This window comes from Ursus americanus, chromosome 21 (genome assembly GCF_024610735.1).
Source record: "Ursus americanus isolate L20-20 chromosome 21, mUrsAme1.1.p, whole genome shotgun sequence".
Lineage (NCBI taxonomy): Eukaryota > Metazoa > Chordata > Mammalia > Carnivora > Ursidae > Ursus > Ursus americanus.
Window position 1 is genome coordinate 7,948,655 of NC_142147.1, and position 14,813 is coordinate 7,963,467.

The 14,813-nt window shown below is 57.9% G+C and overlaps 1 protein-coding gene across 2 annotated transcripts in view; it reads right to left on the minus strand.

Moving 5' to 3' along the window:
• ZNF423 (zinc finger protein 423) overlaps positions 1-14,813 on the minus strand; it is a 321,833-nt gene that overhangs the window by 129,974 nt on the left and 177,046 nt on the right. For both annotated transcript variants that reach the window (XM_045806734.2, XM_045806736.2), the window contains one exon: positions 3,106-6,320. In XM_045806734.2, the coding sequence (XP_045662690.2) occupies positions 3,106-6,320 (3,215 nt within the window). The remainder of the gene's footprint in view (positions 1-3,105; positions 6,321-14,813) is intronic.

Genomic DNA, 14,813 nt, shown 5'->3' on the forward strand with positions numbered 1-14,813 from the left:
TGGCAGCTCACATTGACTGAGCACCTACTATGTGCGGGCTCTGTCCATTGTGAAGACTCACAATCACTCGGTAAGCCCCACTTTAAGGGCGGAGAAAGTAGAGTTTGGGGAGGCTAAGCCACTTGGCCAGAGCTCTGCACTGCCAAGCAAGGGGCTGGGGATTTGAGGCCAGGCAGGCTGCCTCCAGAGCCGCTGTCTGAGCAGCTTTCCTCAGCAACGTGTCCCAGAACAGCCTGGACGGTCCTAGGCTAGGGAACAGAGAGCTGATGCGGCCTGGCCAAGCCCTCTGACCTGTGTGAGAGCACCCAGTCTGCCCCACCTGGCACTGTGAGGACCTGGGGGGTCGATGGAGGGCTGGGGTCTGCCCACACTGGCCTAGAGTTGGGGCGATGTTGTTACTACCCATAAACAGAGTGGGGGTGGGGGGAGGGGGTGGAACCTCCATGCTTCCCGCTCCAGCCAACAGCAGCCTCAGCCCCACGGGAACCCAGTCCTCCGAGAGCTGGTTGCTATGGATACACTCCCGAGGGTCCCAGCCTGCCAGCCCCCAAGCCCTTGCTCGGCCCCCAGAGTCTGCTCTTACATGCGTGAGTCCTAGGGGAGCGAGGGGTGGGCGAACAGACATCTGGGCCCCTGCCCCCAGGCGTGCCCAGGCAGGGGGCAAGGCCCCAGAGGCTGGGTCTCCACTGGGAAGGTTCCACGCTTTGTCTGGCTCCTTTCTGCAAATGGCCCATCTGCCCAGGCCTCTAGATGTGATTGTCTGCTCAACTCCTTTCTCGCAAGACCTGGGACAGGCAGAGGAAGGCCTGTCAGGCTCCCAGAAAACAAGCCCCCTTGGATTTGAATCTCTGAACTGCCAGGCACAGCTGTGCATCTCTGGGTAGATGATTCCACCTTTCTGAGCCTGTGTACCATCTCTGCCAAAACAGAGGTCACGGCAAAGCTCCCAGGCTGTTGCATGGGAATGATATAAAACACTTTGCTCACACAGTAGGGGCTTCATGAAATGGTCCTTGATGCAGAATCCGGGGCAGAGACTGGGGAAGGGCAGGCTCCGAAAGCTCAAGGCCTTGGCAGCACCAGCAATGTGGTGGGCCGTGTGGGCAGGCAAGGATGGGGCTGGGGTGCACCTGGGAGGAGGGTGTGTGGGCCCCAGCCCTGCCACACTGTCACAAAGTCTGAACGAGAGGGTAACCATCCCAGACCCCACCCCAGAGGTGTGGGCTCCAGAGGTGCCTGGCAGAACGTGGGTCAAGAGCTCGCTTGGCTACGGCCCCACACTCCCTGGGTTCAAATCCCTTCTCTGCTTCTTGAAAGCTGGGGGCTAATAATGACCAACTGCTCCATGCCTCCGTTTCTTCATCCATAAAGGTAGTGTCATAGCGTAGATAGAAAGTGCTCGGCACAGCCTTACCCTCGGTAAGTGTGAGCTGGGATCATGAACGGGAGAGATAGCAAGTGATGTTTCCTGTGTGCCCAGCGCTTCCTTTACTCACTGAAAGCTCAGGGCAAAATACTGAGGTCGGCACAGGAAACAGTCACAATATTTAACCACGGATGAGACACAAGCACTGACCAATCACAGCAGATGCTCGTTAAAAACCCAGAAGGGCCTCCCCACCCCCCGCCGAATGCCTCCCCGGTGATGTCAGCTCCGGAGACAGACCCTGTCGCTACGTGTTGCTTCCATTATCACCCTTACTCTCTGGCTCTATAGGAGAGGACAGAGGCCCAGAGAGATCAAACCCCTAGCGGGTCCTGGAAGAGGGACATTTGCATTTTAACCCAGCCCACCGGACTCCAGGGCCCAAAGGCTCCCCCAGTCCACCCACACTGGCCAGCCCGCCAGCCAGCGGAGGCTGAGCAGAGCTGAGAAGTGGTGCCCAGGACCGGTGCACAGTACCTCCAGTGGGTGTCCTATGGGACCCCAGCCCAGAGACATTGTCCGTACATTCTCCTTCCACTCTCTCCAGCCCTCCTTCTCTCTCGTTTTCACCCTTGAAATCCCAGAGTCCCAGGCCCCAGTTCTGATCCCACTTCTGATCCCGTAGCGGAACCCCCAGAGCTACATCCCCTTCTTCCAGCAGGCACCTGCAGCGGGTGGCCCTCCTCCAAATTCTGCCTTCCTGCCCGTGGCGCCAGCAGTGGCCCTCGAGGGACAGATCTCCCGGGATCCGCCTGGCACCTCCTCAGTCTGCAAACAGACAACAGACTCAGCGGGAATCCCCGGGCCCGTACTGTCTGACACCCAAGAGCCACGCAGGCTCCGGGCCCACCACCAAGTGCCCCTCGGCCACTGGCCCCATGGCCCATGTGGACCCTCCAGTAGCCTGAACTTGCCCTGCCTCATTGAAACCTGGCTGTGGGCCTGTGGTCTCCCCCTGGTCTGGGAGCCCCATTTCCGATTCTCCTCCACCACCAGGCACCCCCAAATATAACGGGTACTCGGGACAAATCTGATGAACGAGTGAAAGGATCCATCAGTCACGAAGGAGAACAGTCGCTAGAACCGTTCCTAGCGTCTTCCATGCACCCGCAACTGCGCTAACTGTAATGCCGTGCTGTGGGCGAGAACAGTATCGGCTGGTGATTACAGCTAGCATGATCGACCCGTGCTAAGTGCAGGTCCTGAGCCCTTTATGTGGAGACGATCTCTATGGATTATCAAAAGAATCCTGAGTCTGAAGCCCAGAGAGCAAAGAGACTCGCCCAAGGAGACTCAACACACAAGCGAGTAAGTCCACCCCAGATCTGTAAGAAAGATGAAATCATTTATAACCGTGTGTCAGCCGGGGCACGAGGCCCTTTACTTATCTTACAGCACGGGGCCCTAAAAGCAATCCTATTCCCCCTTGTGCGTACGAGCTCCTGACAGATGAGGCCCAGAGAGATAGATAACGCATGCCAATGTCACACCGTGGGAAGGGAACGGACAATCCTGGGGATCGCCTCGGAGCCTACGACGGAGCGGATGCGCTTGACCCCCGCACGACAGCGCGGCCTCTCCGGGCTACCAGAGGCGACACCACGAGGAGATACAGAGCTCGGCACGAGCGGCTCCTCCGGGGGTCAGCGGAGCCCCGAGAAGCAGGGGCGGGCTCTTACCCGGGGCACTGGCGACGTCTGGGCGCCTTTCCGGGGCCCACTGGTCTCTGGCGTGAGGTCACGGTGGTCCACCTGCACGTGGCTCTCCAGGTCCTCGGCACTCTCGAACTTGACGCTGCACTCGGGGCAGCGGAGGCCGGCGCAGGGCCGGTCGGCGGGCTCGGGCGGGGCCAGGCCGCCCACCTGTCCGTTGGCGCTGCGGGCCATGCAGCCGGCACAGAGGCCGTAGGGGAGCCCGTTGACGTCGAGCTTCACCAGGTCCTGCTTGCTGCGGAACTCCTTGAGGCACAGGGCACACTTGTAGAGCTTCTGCAGCCCCTGGCCGTTGGGGGAGGACGCAGCCGAGCTGCCCGCCAGCTTCTGCATGTGGAAGGTGCCGTGGATCTTGAGCTCGAGCGTGGAGGTGACCGTCTGCATGCACACGACGCAGCGGAAGCCCGTGAGTGAGTTGCGCAGGTCGGGGTGCATCTGACAGTGCTCGATAAACTCCTCCTCGCTCTGCAGGGGCATCTTGCAGATGCGACAGGTGCCGGTGTCCAGGCTCTTGCTGTGGGTCACCTTGTGCTCGGTGAGCGTCAGCAGGGAGGGGAAGCGCTCGCCGCAGATGGGGCACATGTAGTGCTTGGCGGGGCCGCGGTGCGTCTGCAGGTGCTCCCGGAGCCCGTTCTCCGAGAAGAAAGTCCGCGAGCACACGTTGCACTTGTGGCTGCCCTTGATGAACTCCGCCTTCTTGCGCGAGCCGTCGTCCTCCCCCGGCCGGATGTTGTGGTCCCGCAGCCGGTGGTTCTGCAGCAGGACCTCCATGGTGTAGGCCGCCCCGCAGATGTCGCAGCCGTACATGGGCTCCGACGCGTCCACGTCGTCCTCGCTGGCCTCGTGGCTGTTGGGCGCCTCGGGGTTCTTCAGCAGCATGCCCTGCAGGTCGGCGGGCTCCGCCTTCTTGGCGGCGGCCGGCGGCACCCCGTTGGCCGTGCCGTTCTCGGCGGCGGCGTCGAACACGCAGTGCTTCTCCCGCAGGTGCTTCTCCAGCAGGATGATGGCGTGGAAGGCCTTGCTGCAGAACTTGCAGTTGTACTTCTTGCTGTGCGTGGTGATGTGGCACTGCAGCTCCACCTCGGTGCTGAAGGTCTCCCCGCAGAAGATGCACTTGTGCGCCTTGGCCGGGTTGCCCAGGTGGCTGTGTTTGACGTGCACCTGCAGGTCGGCCTCCTTGCGGAAGTCCCAGGTGCAGGCCGTGCAGCGGTACATCTTCTTCTCGTTGCTGTGCTTCACGGCCAGGTGCACCTGGATGGACACCTTGGAGTCGAAGACCTCCTGGCACAGGGTGCAGTGGTACAGCACGAAGGTGTGCATGTCCAGCAGGTGTTTCTGCAGGTCGTCCACCGAAGAGAACTGCTTGTCGCAGCTCTCGCACACGTAGTGGGTCGACGTGGTCATGTAATGCACCGTCAGGTGCTGCAGGAGCGACTCCTGGGAGTCGAAGTCCTCCTTGCACTGGGGGCACGCCTGCTTGCGCAGCAGCAGCTCCAGGTGCAGCTTCAGGTGGGTCTGGAAGCTCTCGAAGTTGGAGAACTTGAGGTCGCACTGATTGCAGGGGTACTCGCCGTTGGAGATGGAGTTGGCGCTGGCCGAGAGCCGCTGCCGCTTGGGGGACGACACCTCCACGTCGGACGAGACCGGGCTCTGCTCCGCCTTGGACTTCTTGCTGTGGGCAAGCGGGATGTTTTTGTGGTTCTCCTTGATGTGCTTGGTGAGCTTCAGGATGGAGCCGAAGATGGGCGAGTTGGTGCAGTAGGGGCAGGAGTAGACCTCCATGAAGGACTGCGCGGGCTGCACGACCGGAGACTCCAGCTTGGCGCTGCCCACGCCGCAGTGCGCCTGCTGGATGTGCTCCGTGAGCGAGGACTCGGTCAGGAAGCCCATGGAGCACTGGTTGCAGAAGAAGGCGTTGTTGCCGTCGGGCGGGTTGACGTTGGGGCCGCAGTGCGAGACGCGGATGTGCTCCTGCAGGCTGTTGATGTCAGCGAACATCTCGGGGCAGTAGTTACAGTGGAAGGCGGAGAGGCTGCCGAGCTGCATCACCGGGTAGGCGTGGTTCTTGTGCAGCTTGCGGACGTGCTCGTTGAGGTTGTACAGCGTGGGCACAGAGTCCAGGCAGATCTGACACGTGTGGCTCTGCTGGGGCTTGTCGGCGTGGATAGTCTTCAGGTGGATCTCCAGCACGGCCAGGCTGTTGAAGTCCCGCTTGGAGCAGTAGGGGCAGCTGTAGACCACTTTGGACCAGCCCTGGCCCTCATCCCGCAGCTTCTTCTGGCCCCGCAGCGGCTTCAAGGTGGAGTCCGGGGTGGAGCCGCGCTCCACGGACGCACTGGAGTCCGGCGTGGCGCTGCTCATGGAGGCCACGCTGCCCAGCACGGGGTCGGGGCTGACGCTGTGGTTGCTGGAGTCGGGCTGCCTGTGGCTGTCCAGGTGGCAGTAGACGCCCTCCACTGAGGAGAACTGCTCGGGGCACATGGGGCACTTGTGTTTCTGGTTGGCGTGGGCTTGGTGGATGTGGGCGAGCAGCGCGTTCTCGTCCACGAAGACCTCGGGGCAGTGGATGCACTGCAGGTCGGCCTTCTCGGAGAGCTGCGGGTGGCGGGTGAGCACGTGCTTCTCCAGCTCCTCGGTCTGGCTGAAGGTGTCCTCGCAGTAGTCGCACATGAAGTCGTCCTTCTTGGCCTCCTTCTCCGACTTGGCCAGGTGCTCCTTGTTCTTCTTGTGGGCCTGCATGTGGCTCTGCAGCGAGCTGGTGGAGGAGAAGCCGCGCTTGCACACCGTGCACTTGAACGGCTTGCTGGAGCTGTGCGTCTTCAGGTGGATCTTGAGGTGGTCGCTGCGGGAGAAGGCCGCCTCGCACTCGTGGCAGTGGTACTTCTTGTCGCCCGTGTGCAGCTTGATGTGCCGGTCACGGCTCCTCTTGTGCTTGAAGAGGCGGCTGCAATAGGTGCACTTGAACGGCAGCTTGTCGCTGTGGATCTGCTCGTGCCTCTTCAAGTAGCTCAGGCGGATGAAGGACTTGTCGCAGAACTGGCAAGGGTACGGCAGGCCCGTGCCCCCTTCCTCCTCGCCCAAGCCGAGGTCACACCCATCTCCGATCATCGGCGTGGGTGACGCAACATCCTTGCTGGAGGGAGACGAGGCCACCCAGGAGAGTTGCGGGTCGTCGTCACCATCTGCAGGGGGAAGGCGGAGAGGAGATTAGAGGCAATTCCCAGGGCCGCCCAGAAACAAGGACAGAGCGGGCTTCTGGACAGCTCGCGGGCTGAGGCCGTGCAGCTGGCCAACTGCCGCAGGGGGAGTCGGGGGAGGGAGTCCTGGGCGCGGGGGGGGCGGCGGAAGCGAGTGGACATGAGGCCCTCGGTGTGCAGAGGGGGCGAAGGAGGGGCGGCAGGATATGGAAGGAACATGTCTTTCTCCTCGGCGACACCTGCCCGGGCCTCGCTGGACACCGTACCCCCCGCAGGAGGTGAGGTCTCCAGCACTTCCCTGATGGGGTCGGGGGTGCAGCCTGGAAAAAGTCACCAGAAATGACCTCACAGACCGGCAGTCCCAGAGGCCAAAAGGAGGCAGGTCCTCACCTGATCGAGACCCGGGGATTGACTCCCCTTCCAGCCCCTAGTCCTGGTGGGAAGTTCCACTTATCCTTAGGGGTGGAGGCAAAATTGTGCAAGAAAAGAAAATGCACCGAAAGGAAAGGAAAGGAAAGGAAAGGAAAGGAAAGGAAAGGAAAGGAAAGGAAAGGAAAGGAAAGGAAAGAAGAAAAGGCACCTTTGTGAATTCTGCCATACTACATCTGGGGCTGGAGCTGGGTCTGCTGCTACAGGGAGCAGACAGACCTAAGAGGCGCACATCCCGGGCACATGGCATCAGATGCGGCAACACCAACAGGAGTAAGCCAAGAGTGCTTGAGAAGGACCTGCAGGGTTTCCAGCCCAAACCATCCTAAGAGGGGGTGCTTGCTCTGTTCCCCCTCCAACCCCTGGATTTGCCCCAAGTCCACTCAGGACCCTGGGAGATGGCCTGAAGTGGGGCGACTAGGGGATAAGCCTGGGTGGCCCAGAGCTCAGAGCCCCATGGGCCCTTAAACCCACCTTGGCAGGCAGCGGAGGCTCTCCTTGCCCAGATGACCACATGGCCAACCCTCCCTGGCCTTCGCCGGCCAGTCCAGCCTCAGGAAAACTAAACAAACCAGGGGCTGGCTGTTTCTGGAAAAACAAAGGCACACAGGACACGGCGAGCAGAGCCGGTGAGGTTCCCCCACGCCTCGGTGGGGGCTGAACTGAGCCAGCCGGAGCAAGGGAGTGAGTTCTACGGCTCAAGTTTCGCGTCAGGTGGATTTAAAACTTAATAATGAATGAAACGGGACCGCAGGCTGCCACGGGCAGGGGAGAGACAAACAAAAGCTCAGATTCGGCTGCACTGACCTTGCTCTTGTAACCCCGAGAAAATGAACCACTGCCCCCGCCAGCACAGCTTAGTCTCCAGAAAAAGCCTCACAGACGTAACCCAGAAAGTCTGGGCCAGAGGCAGCCCAGATACACATACACATCCGTTCCCATACTCTGTTCCCACTGTGGCTCCCACACACGCACACTCACCTGCAGGCACGTACGCTCGCACCTGGTCGCACTCACCACAGCCACAGGCATGGCCCCGGCCCCAAGGGTCCCATACCCCAAGGCTCTCACAGTTGCCTCTGCTGTCCCAGGCAGGGTCTTGAGGGGCCCCCTCCGCACTGGCTCTGAGCCTTTCCCTGGACCCCACCCACCACCCCAACGTCCACCCTGGTCCCTGGCCTTGCCCCTGACCGTGTGAAGATCAGCTGGACCCCAGCCAGCAGCGGCGAAGCTTGGCCTGGGAGGACGAGGCTCTCTCCAAAGCTCCCAGCCCCGAGTCCTGTACCTCCCGGCAGCTTCCCCACCTCTGAAGCCCAGCCGCCCAGCCTGGCACAGGGCGCCTCCCAGAACGTCCTCCCGGGGTGAGGGCACCTGCTCCCCTGGGGGCCTCCCATTACAGGGCCCTTCGGACGGGAAGGATGCAGCGGCTGCCAGCTCCTCGGATTAGACGCGGTGGGAGATGCCCCGGCCCCTGCCTGGTAATTCCCAGCTCTTGCCAGCTGGGCTCCGCGGGGCGCAGACAAAGGGACCCAAGGGAGGAGATGGCTGGAGCTGGGGCAGCTGGGGGACCTGCTGGGCCCCCGCCCCCCAGCCAGGCTCAACTGGCTTTTTATTATTTTGATGCCTTAGCTCAGACTCACTCAAGCTGCCACGGAGCCCTTCCTGTGCGCCTGGCGCTCTGCTGAGTGCTTTTCTCACAACTACCCATGAGGCGGGAGCAGGGCCCCTCCTACTGTAGGGATGAGGAGACTAAGGCACAGACCCAGCGACTTTCCTCAGGAAATGACAGCAACATGACATGGGTCTGGACAAGCTTCCACAGGTCTGTTACATGAGACTACCCCTGCAAAGGCAAGAGAGGCGAGGGGACCCCCACGTCCAGCCTCCAATGCAGTCACCGGCTGCACCTCCTTTGAGCCCTCCCTGACAGCAGAACCGCAACCAGCCCGCAATCTGCATTCAGGGAGGGGCCCCAGAGACCAGAAAGGTGTGGGCGCTCGCAGGGGTGATGAGCAGAGGACACAGGCTTGAACCCAGGTCAGTTCAAGGGTGAGTGGGACAAGCGACACGCCTCGCCCCAGAGACCTAGGCTGGACACGTCTTTCTGCCAGCGCTCATTTGCTCCCAAGCCCGTCATCCCCCAGGGACTAGAGCAGAGCCCTGCACTCAAAGCCCCCCTCCCCTGCTTAGTCACCAGCCCAGAGGTATTCCTCTTAACCTCCCCGACTCAGTTCCCACATGTGAGAAAAGGGAATCAGGTGAGAAGCTGATGAGAAAAATTAATGTAAAACCCACTTACATGAAATGTTCAGAAAAGGCACATCGGCAGAGACAGAAAGCAGATAAGCGGTGGCCTGCGGCTGGGGTAGGCAGCAAGGAAACTGCACACGAGCACGAGGCAGCCTTGTGGGGTCACAGCAGTGCCCCAAAACTAGGCTGTGGTAAGCACCACGACAGCTCCGCAAATCTGCTACGTTGCTCTCGCCCGCTCAAAACAAGTTAAGTTTGCGGTATACAAATTAGACTTCAAGAAAGCCGTTCAACAAAAGCACTGTTTGGCCAATAATCATAATTAGCACTAATTAGCACCACCAGTGCTGATGATATTAGCGGCTACATTTATTGGGCACGCCTCCGTGCCAGCGCCGTGGATGCTTCTCTCACCCCGGTTAATTTCCTTCCATCCTCACGACCACTGGCGACACCCCACTTCGGAGATGAGGAAGCTGAGACTCAGGGAAGCGAGTAACTTGCCCTCGGTGCCTCGGCCAGATGCCCCCGCAGGGTCCGGCCAGAGCACCCGGTCTCCCAGGAGCGCCGGCTTCCGCTCACCCTGGTCCCACCAGACTTGGAGAAAGAAAATGGACCTGCCCAGCGCCACCATCCCCAAGGCCCATGGCTGGGCTGCCCGGTTGGCTTTATTTTTCTGCAAACAAGTTTCAAAACTAAAGCAAAGCACATTATTCTGGGAGCCACAAACGGAGCCACTGCTGAGATGATAATCACCTGAAGGGAAATGGCCATAAGGCCCCTTATACGGAACAGGCCCAATCGGGGAAATGAGCGTGTTGACATAGAAAGTCCCAAAGTCAGGCCGCACTGTTTAAAGTCTTTTGTTCTAAACACATTTGACCTTGGCCGCTGCCGCCCCCGCCCCCTCCCAGCACAGTTTGCTTTGGGGGCACTCGGCCTAGTGTTCTAGAAGCAGGCTGGAGAAATGCTTGGGGCCAAAGCTCCCAGGACATAGGTGCAGGGAGGTCAGCAGACGGTGAGGGCCTCTTGCTTTCCAGTAGTAACACTCCTCTTACACGGGCACGCATACCCCATGGGCACGCGCGGCCAGGACCGCACACACTCTCTGGCGGGGTGCAGAAAGGGAAGGGGTGCAGAAATGGGGCACAAGCAAACTCAGGAGCTCCTGCATGTCAAATGCTTCAGAACTCACGGAGAAGGCGGGGCCAAGAAAAGTCCCGTTCAACCAGCAACCTCGTTCCTTCCAAGTAAATGCTTGTATAGCTTTTACTATTGCGGGCGTTCTTAGAGCTTTCCGGGTGTTAAGACATTCAGTTGTCTCGACAGCCCAATGAGACGGGTACTATTATTATCTCCATTTACAGCTGAGACAAGCGAGGCACAGAGAGGCTGAGTAACTTGCCAGGTGCCACACAGCTGGCAGACAGCAGGGCCGGGATTCAACCCCAGTCAGCCTGGTTGTGAGTCGGTGCCTTCACCCGCGATTTCCCACTGCTTTGGGAGGACGAGCCGTCACCCGAGATCAAGTGCCAAATGCGGTGACTACTGCAGGCCCTCGGCTCCCCCTCCCCCTAGAATGAGTACAAAGTAATATGACAAAATGAGTAGAGAAATCACTTTCAAAACGGAGATTAAAGTCATTTAAAAATGACTAATCCTGCAAAAAGGCCCTGGTAGGAAATGGGTTCTGGGAGGCTTTTGCTGTCTGCTGCAGGAAGAGAGAACCAAAACAAGCATAAAAGAGGAGAGAAATTTCGATAAAAATTCAATTAAGTAGCAAAAAGAACATTAACTGGGCTTCAGAACGCATCCGCGGCAGAAAGCGCAGGGCGGACCCCAAGCTCACGTGGCCGCGCTGGGGGCACTGAGCAGGCTGACACCGAGGCCCGGCACCGCCTCCCAGGCCCCGTCTGCGCAGAGCAGAGTGGTTGCTGCCCGGGATGGTGGGGAGCCTCGGCCCCCTGGCTCCTCCTGTCACAGAGAATGGAGGTCGCAGCTGCCGAGGAAGTGCCTGGACAGAGGCGGGGACGACAGGAGGCCCACAGGCCACAGGACTGAGCAGAAAGGGGGACCTTCCGCAGTGTGGACACAGGCTGAGGAGGAAGCGAGCCCTCGCAACCAAAGCCCTGCGAGAGGCCTAAATGGCTCTGAAAGGAGCCCTGGGAGGTGCCCTGCAGCGGACGGGGAAGGGAAAAGCACTGATACCCAGTGGCTCCAGGTTTCTAGGACATTCCTGGGCTGGGCAGCACCATCCAAGTGGACGAAAAGGACCAGATCTTCCAGACCGTGAAAGAAGGCTGCCAAACAGCAAGCCAGGTGCCTGGGGGAGAATGTGCTAGGGGCGGAGGGAAGAGAGCAGGACAGAGAGTCCGTCAGGAAATTCTGGGCTGCGGCTACGTCTGCTATAATATGGGAAGTTGGAATTTTAGTCTCCAAGGTCCCTTCAGGATGAATATAAAGGTCATTTTGTGCAAGATTCCAAGCATCCAGATTGTCTCCATGAGAGCCACAGAAAGGCCTGACAATTCTTCATGAGGCCCCAAAAGGTCTCCTCACCACTACCCCATTTCCTTGGAAAAATGGAAATTGCCAAGGAGACAAGTTCCCCACAGGACCAGGCTCTACGGTCCTCCAAGTACAGCCTCCCCTGTGGCTCCATCAGGAGCAACAGGAATGAGAATCGCGATGACCCTTCCCGAGCTCAGAGAAATGGGAACCCAGACTCAGGAACCGTGGACGCCAATCCTGTATGATACAGAAGGTCCAGAGAGAGAAGGGGACTTCCAGGGAAGATAAATTGTTGGTGCTTGCCTAGAGTACTGTATTCAGAAGGGTCATAAAGCCCTATCTGGGCTCAGAAGACAGGAGTGCCGAAAACAACTGGTGATGTCTGCCGTGAGCACAGGTCTATTCATGTGGAATGTTCCAAGGGCACTGAGCAAATCGGAGGAAGGTGTCTAAAGAAGAGGGTTTGGGCCAGCAGGTTTCCTCCTCCAAGAAAGGAGCTGCCCATCCTCTCTGAAAAGGGAGACCTTGAGGCAGGGTCCATAAAATTCTGTTGTTCAAGTACAGATGAGAGGACTCAGAGGAGTGAATGTGCTTCAGGACACACCACAGACTGCACCCCCACGGAGCAGCCAGAACCCAAACGGGTGTCTTTCCAGACCGGAAGTGATACAAGTTCAGCCAAGGGAGGCATCTAGCCATATTCCTGATCTCTTCTTGGGAGACTTCGACCCTACCCATCTGTGTCTCCGTATTACCTGGAAGCCTGGTGCAGCAGAGGGAACACGGGGGCACCGGGCAAGCTTGGAGGCCTTCTCCCGGGGCTGCTTCCAGCTCGCGGTGATGTCAGCTTCCCTGGGAGGCCCAAGGCTTCCCCCACCCCCAGCAAACCCCAGGCAAGTGGGGGCCTAGATCCCAGGATATGAAGGCCCAGCAGGAGACAGGGGCGAGCAGGCCAGAGCTCCCAGGTGGGGGGGGGAGGCAGGCAATCCTCAGCACCTCAGCGCCTACTAGGGGCTCAGCTAACAGAGACAGAATCTAGTCTCAAACTAGGCCTGAGGGGAACAGAGGCCACAGACAGCAGGGGGACAGAATGCCTGCCTTGTTCCTTGCAGTCTGACCAGGCATCAAAGCTGGCCATCCATCCCAGAATATTCCTCAACTGAATGACATCCACACATGTAGACTCAGTACCAGTGCAAGGGGGATGGGGAGGGAAGCGAGAGGAAGTTAACAGACCATCACTCATCTTATTTCGTAGATGGGGAAACTGAGACCACACGGCAAGGAGCAGACAGATGCAGGACTAAACTCATAAAAACCGCAGCCCTTACTGTTTATGGAACATTTTCTATAAGCCAAGTTCTTTGCTAACATGTTCTTATTTGATTCTTACACTAGGAGGTAGGTACTATCAGCATCCCTTATTTTTTTCTTTTTTTTTTTTTTTAAGACTTTGTTTATTTATTTGAGAGAGAGAGAATACAAGTGGGGAGCCCGATGCGGGGCTTGATCCCAGGACCCCAAGACCATGGCCTGAGCCAAAGGCAGATGCTTAACTGACTGAGCCACCTAGGCGCCCCTACATTCCCCTTCTTTATAACTGCACACTGAGCCTCCAAGAAAGAAAGCAAACCCTTGAGCATACATTGCTAGTGAGTGACAGATGGCCCCCCGACCCTCCCCCACTCACTCACCAACCACCAGACTATCCTGCCTCTCCTGCCCGGAATGCGGGCTCAGGCCCAACCCACTGCAGAAGCTGCTCCCTCATGCTTGAGGCCCACCATGTACCAGCACCATGCCAGGACCAACAGCTCAAGGAGAGCCGGGAAGAGGTCCCACACTCGACAATCCCACCTGCCAAAGAGGCAAAGTCATGTCCTGCAGTGGATCAGTGGGCCAGGCTGGCTCTGAGGCCAAGCACCAATGAACGTAGCTGGCCTCTTTCTACACTTGAGGGCGGATAAAGCAGGCTAGCAGAATGGGGCAGCACTGAACTGGGAGGCTATGGGAAGCAGAGTAATGACTACCCCCCTCCCAAGAATGTCCATGCCCTAATCCCCAAAACCTCTGAATATGTTACATTACATGGCAAAGGGGAATTAAGGTTACAGGTGTAATTAAGGCTGCTAATGAGCTGACCTTAAGATAAAGAGATGATCCCGGATTATCTGGGTAGGCCAGATGTAATCTCAAAAGTCCTTAAAATGTGGAAGAAAGAGGCAAAAGAGGAGGTCGGGATGATACATGCCACAAGCCAAGTAATGAGGGCAGCTTCTAAAAACTAGAAAGGCATGGAAACAGACCCTCCCACAGCCAGAAAGGAACCCCACTGACACTGCAATCTCAGCCCCGTGAGATCCGCGTTAGTCTTCTGAGCTGCAGAACCATAAGAAATTAATTTTCATTGTTTCAAGCTACTACGTTTGTGGTCATTTGTGACAGCAGCAATCGGAAACTAATACAGATTTTGGTCCAGGAGAGAGGTGCTATTATAATCAATACCTAGGAGTGTGGAAGCGGCTTTGGAATCAGGCAGGGAGCAGCCGCTAGAACTTTCAGGAGTACTGTAGGAAGAGCCTACATTGCCTTAAAAAGATTGTTCACAGGGGCGCCTGGGTGGCACAGCGGTTAAGCGTCTGCCTTCGGCTCAGGGCGGGATCCCAGCGTTCTGGGATCGAGCCCCACATCGGGCTCCTCCGCTAGGAGCCTGCTTCTTCCTCTCCCACTCCCCCTGCTTGTGTTCCCTCGCTCGCTGGCTGTCTCTATCTCTGTTAAATAAATAAAATCTTTAAAAAAAAAAAAAAAAAAGATTGTTCACAGAGGGGCGGCCTGGGTGGCTCAGTCGGTTAAGCATCTGACTCTTGATTTCAGCTCAGGTCATGATCTCAGGGTCGTGAGATCGAGCCCTGCTCTAGGCTCTGTGCTGGGTGTGGAGTCTGCTTGGGATTCTCTCTCTCCCCCTTCGCCCTCTGGCCCTCCCCCCTCTAAAAAAAAAAAGTTCATAGAAATAGAGATGTCAATGACTCTGTGAAGACGCAGAAGGACGTGAGGAGTACAAAGGAAAACCTAAGTCGTCATAGAGAAGACCTGAACCGTCATGACCAGACTGTCAAGAGAAACTTAGACACTAAGGGCCCTGATGGTGAGGGCTTAGAAGAAAATGAGGAAAATGATCCTGGAAACTGGAGGAAAGAGAGCCTTATTATAGAACGGCAGAAAGCTCGGTGGAGTTGTGTCCCACAATTATGTGGAAAGCAAAACTTGTCATGGATAAAAATGGATATT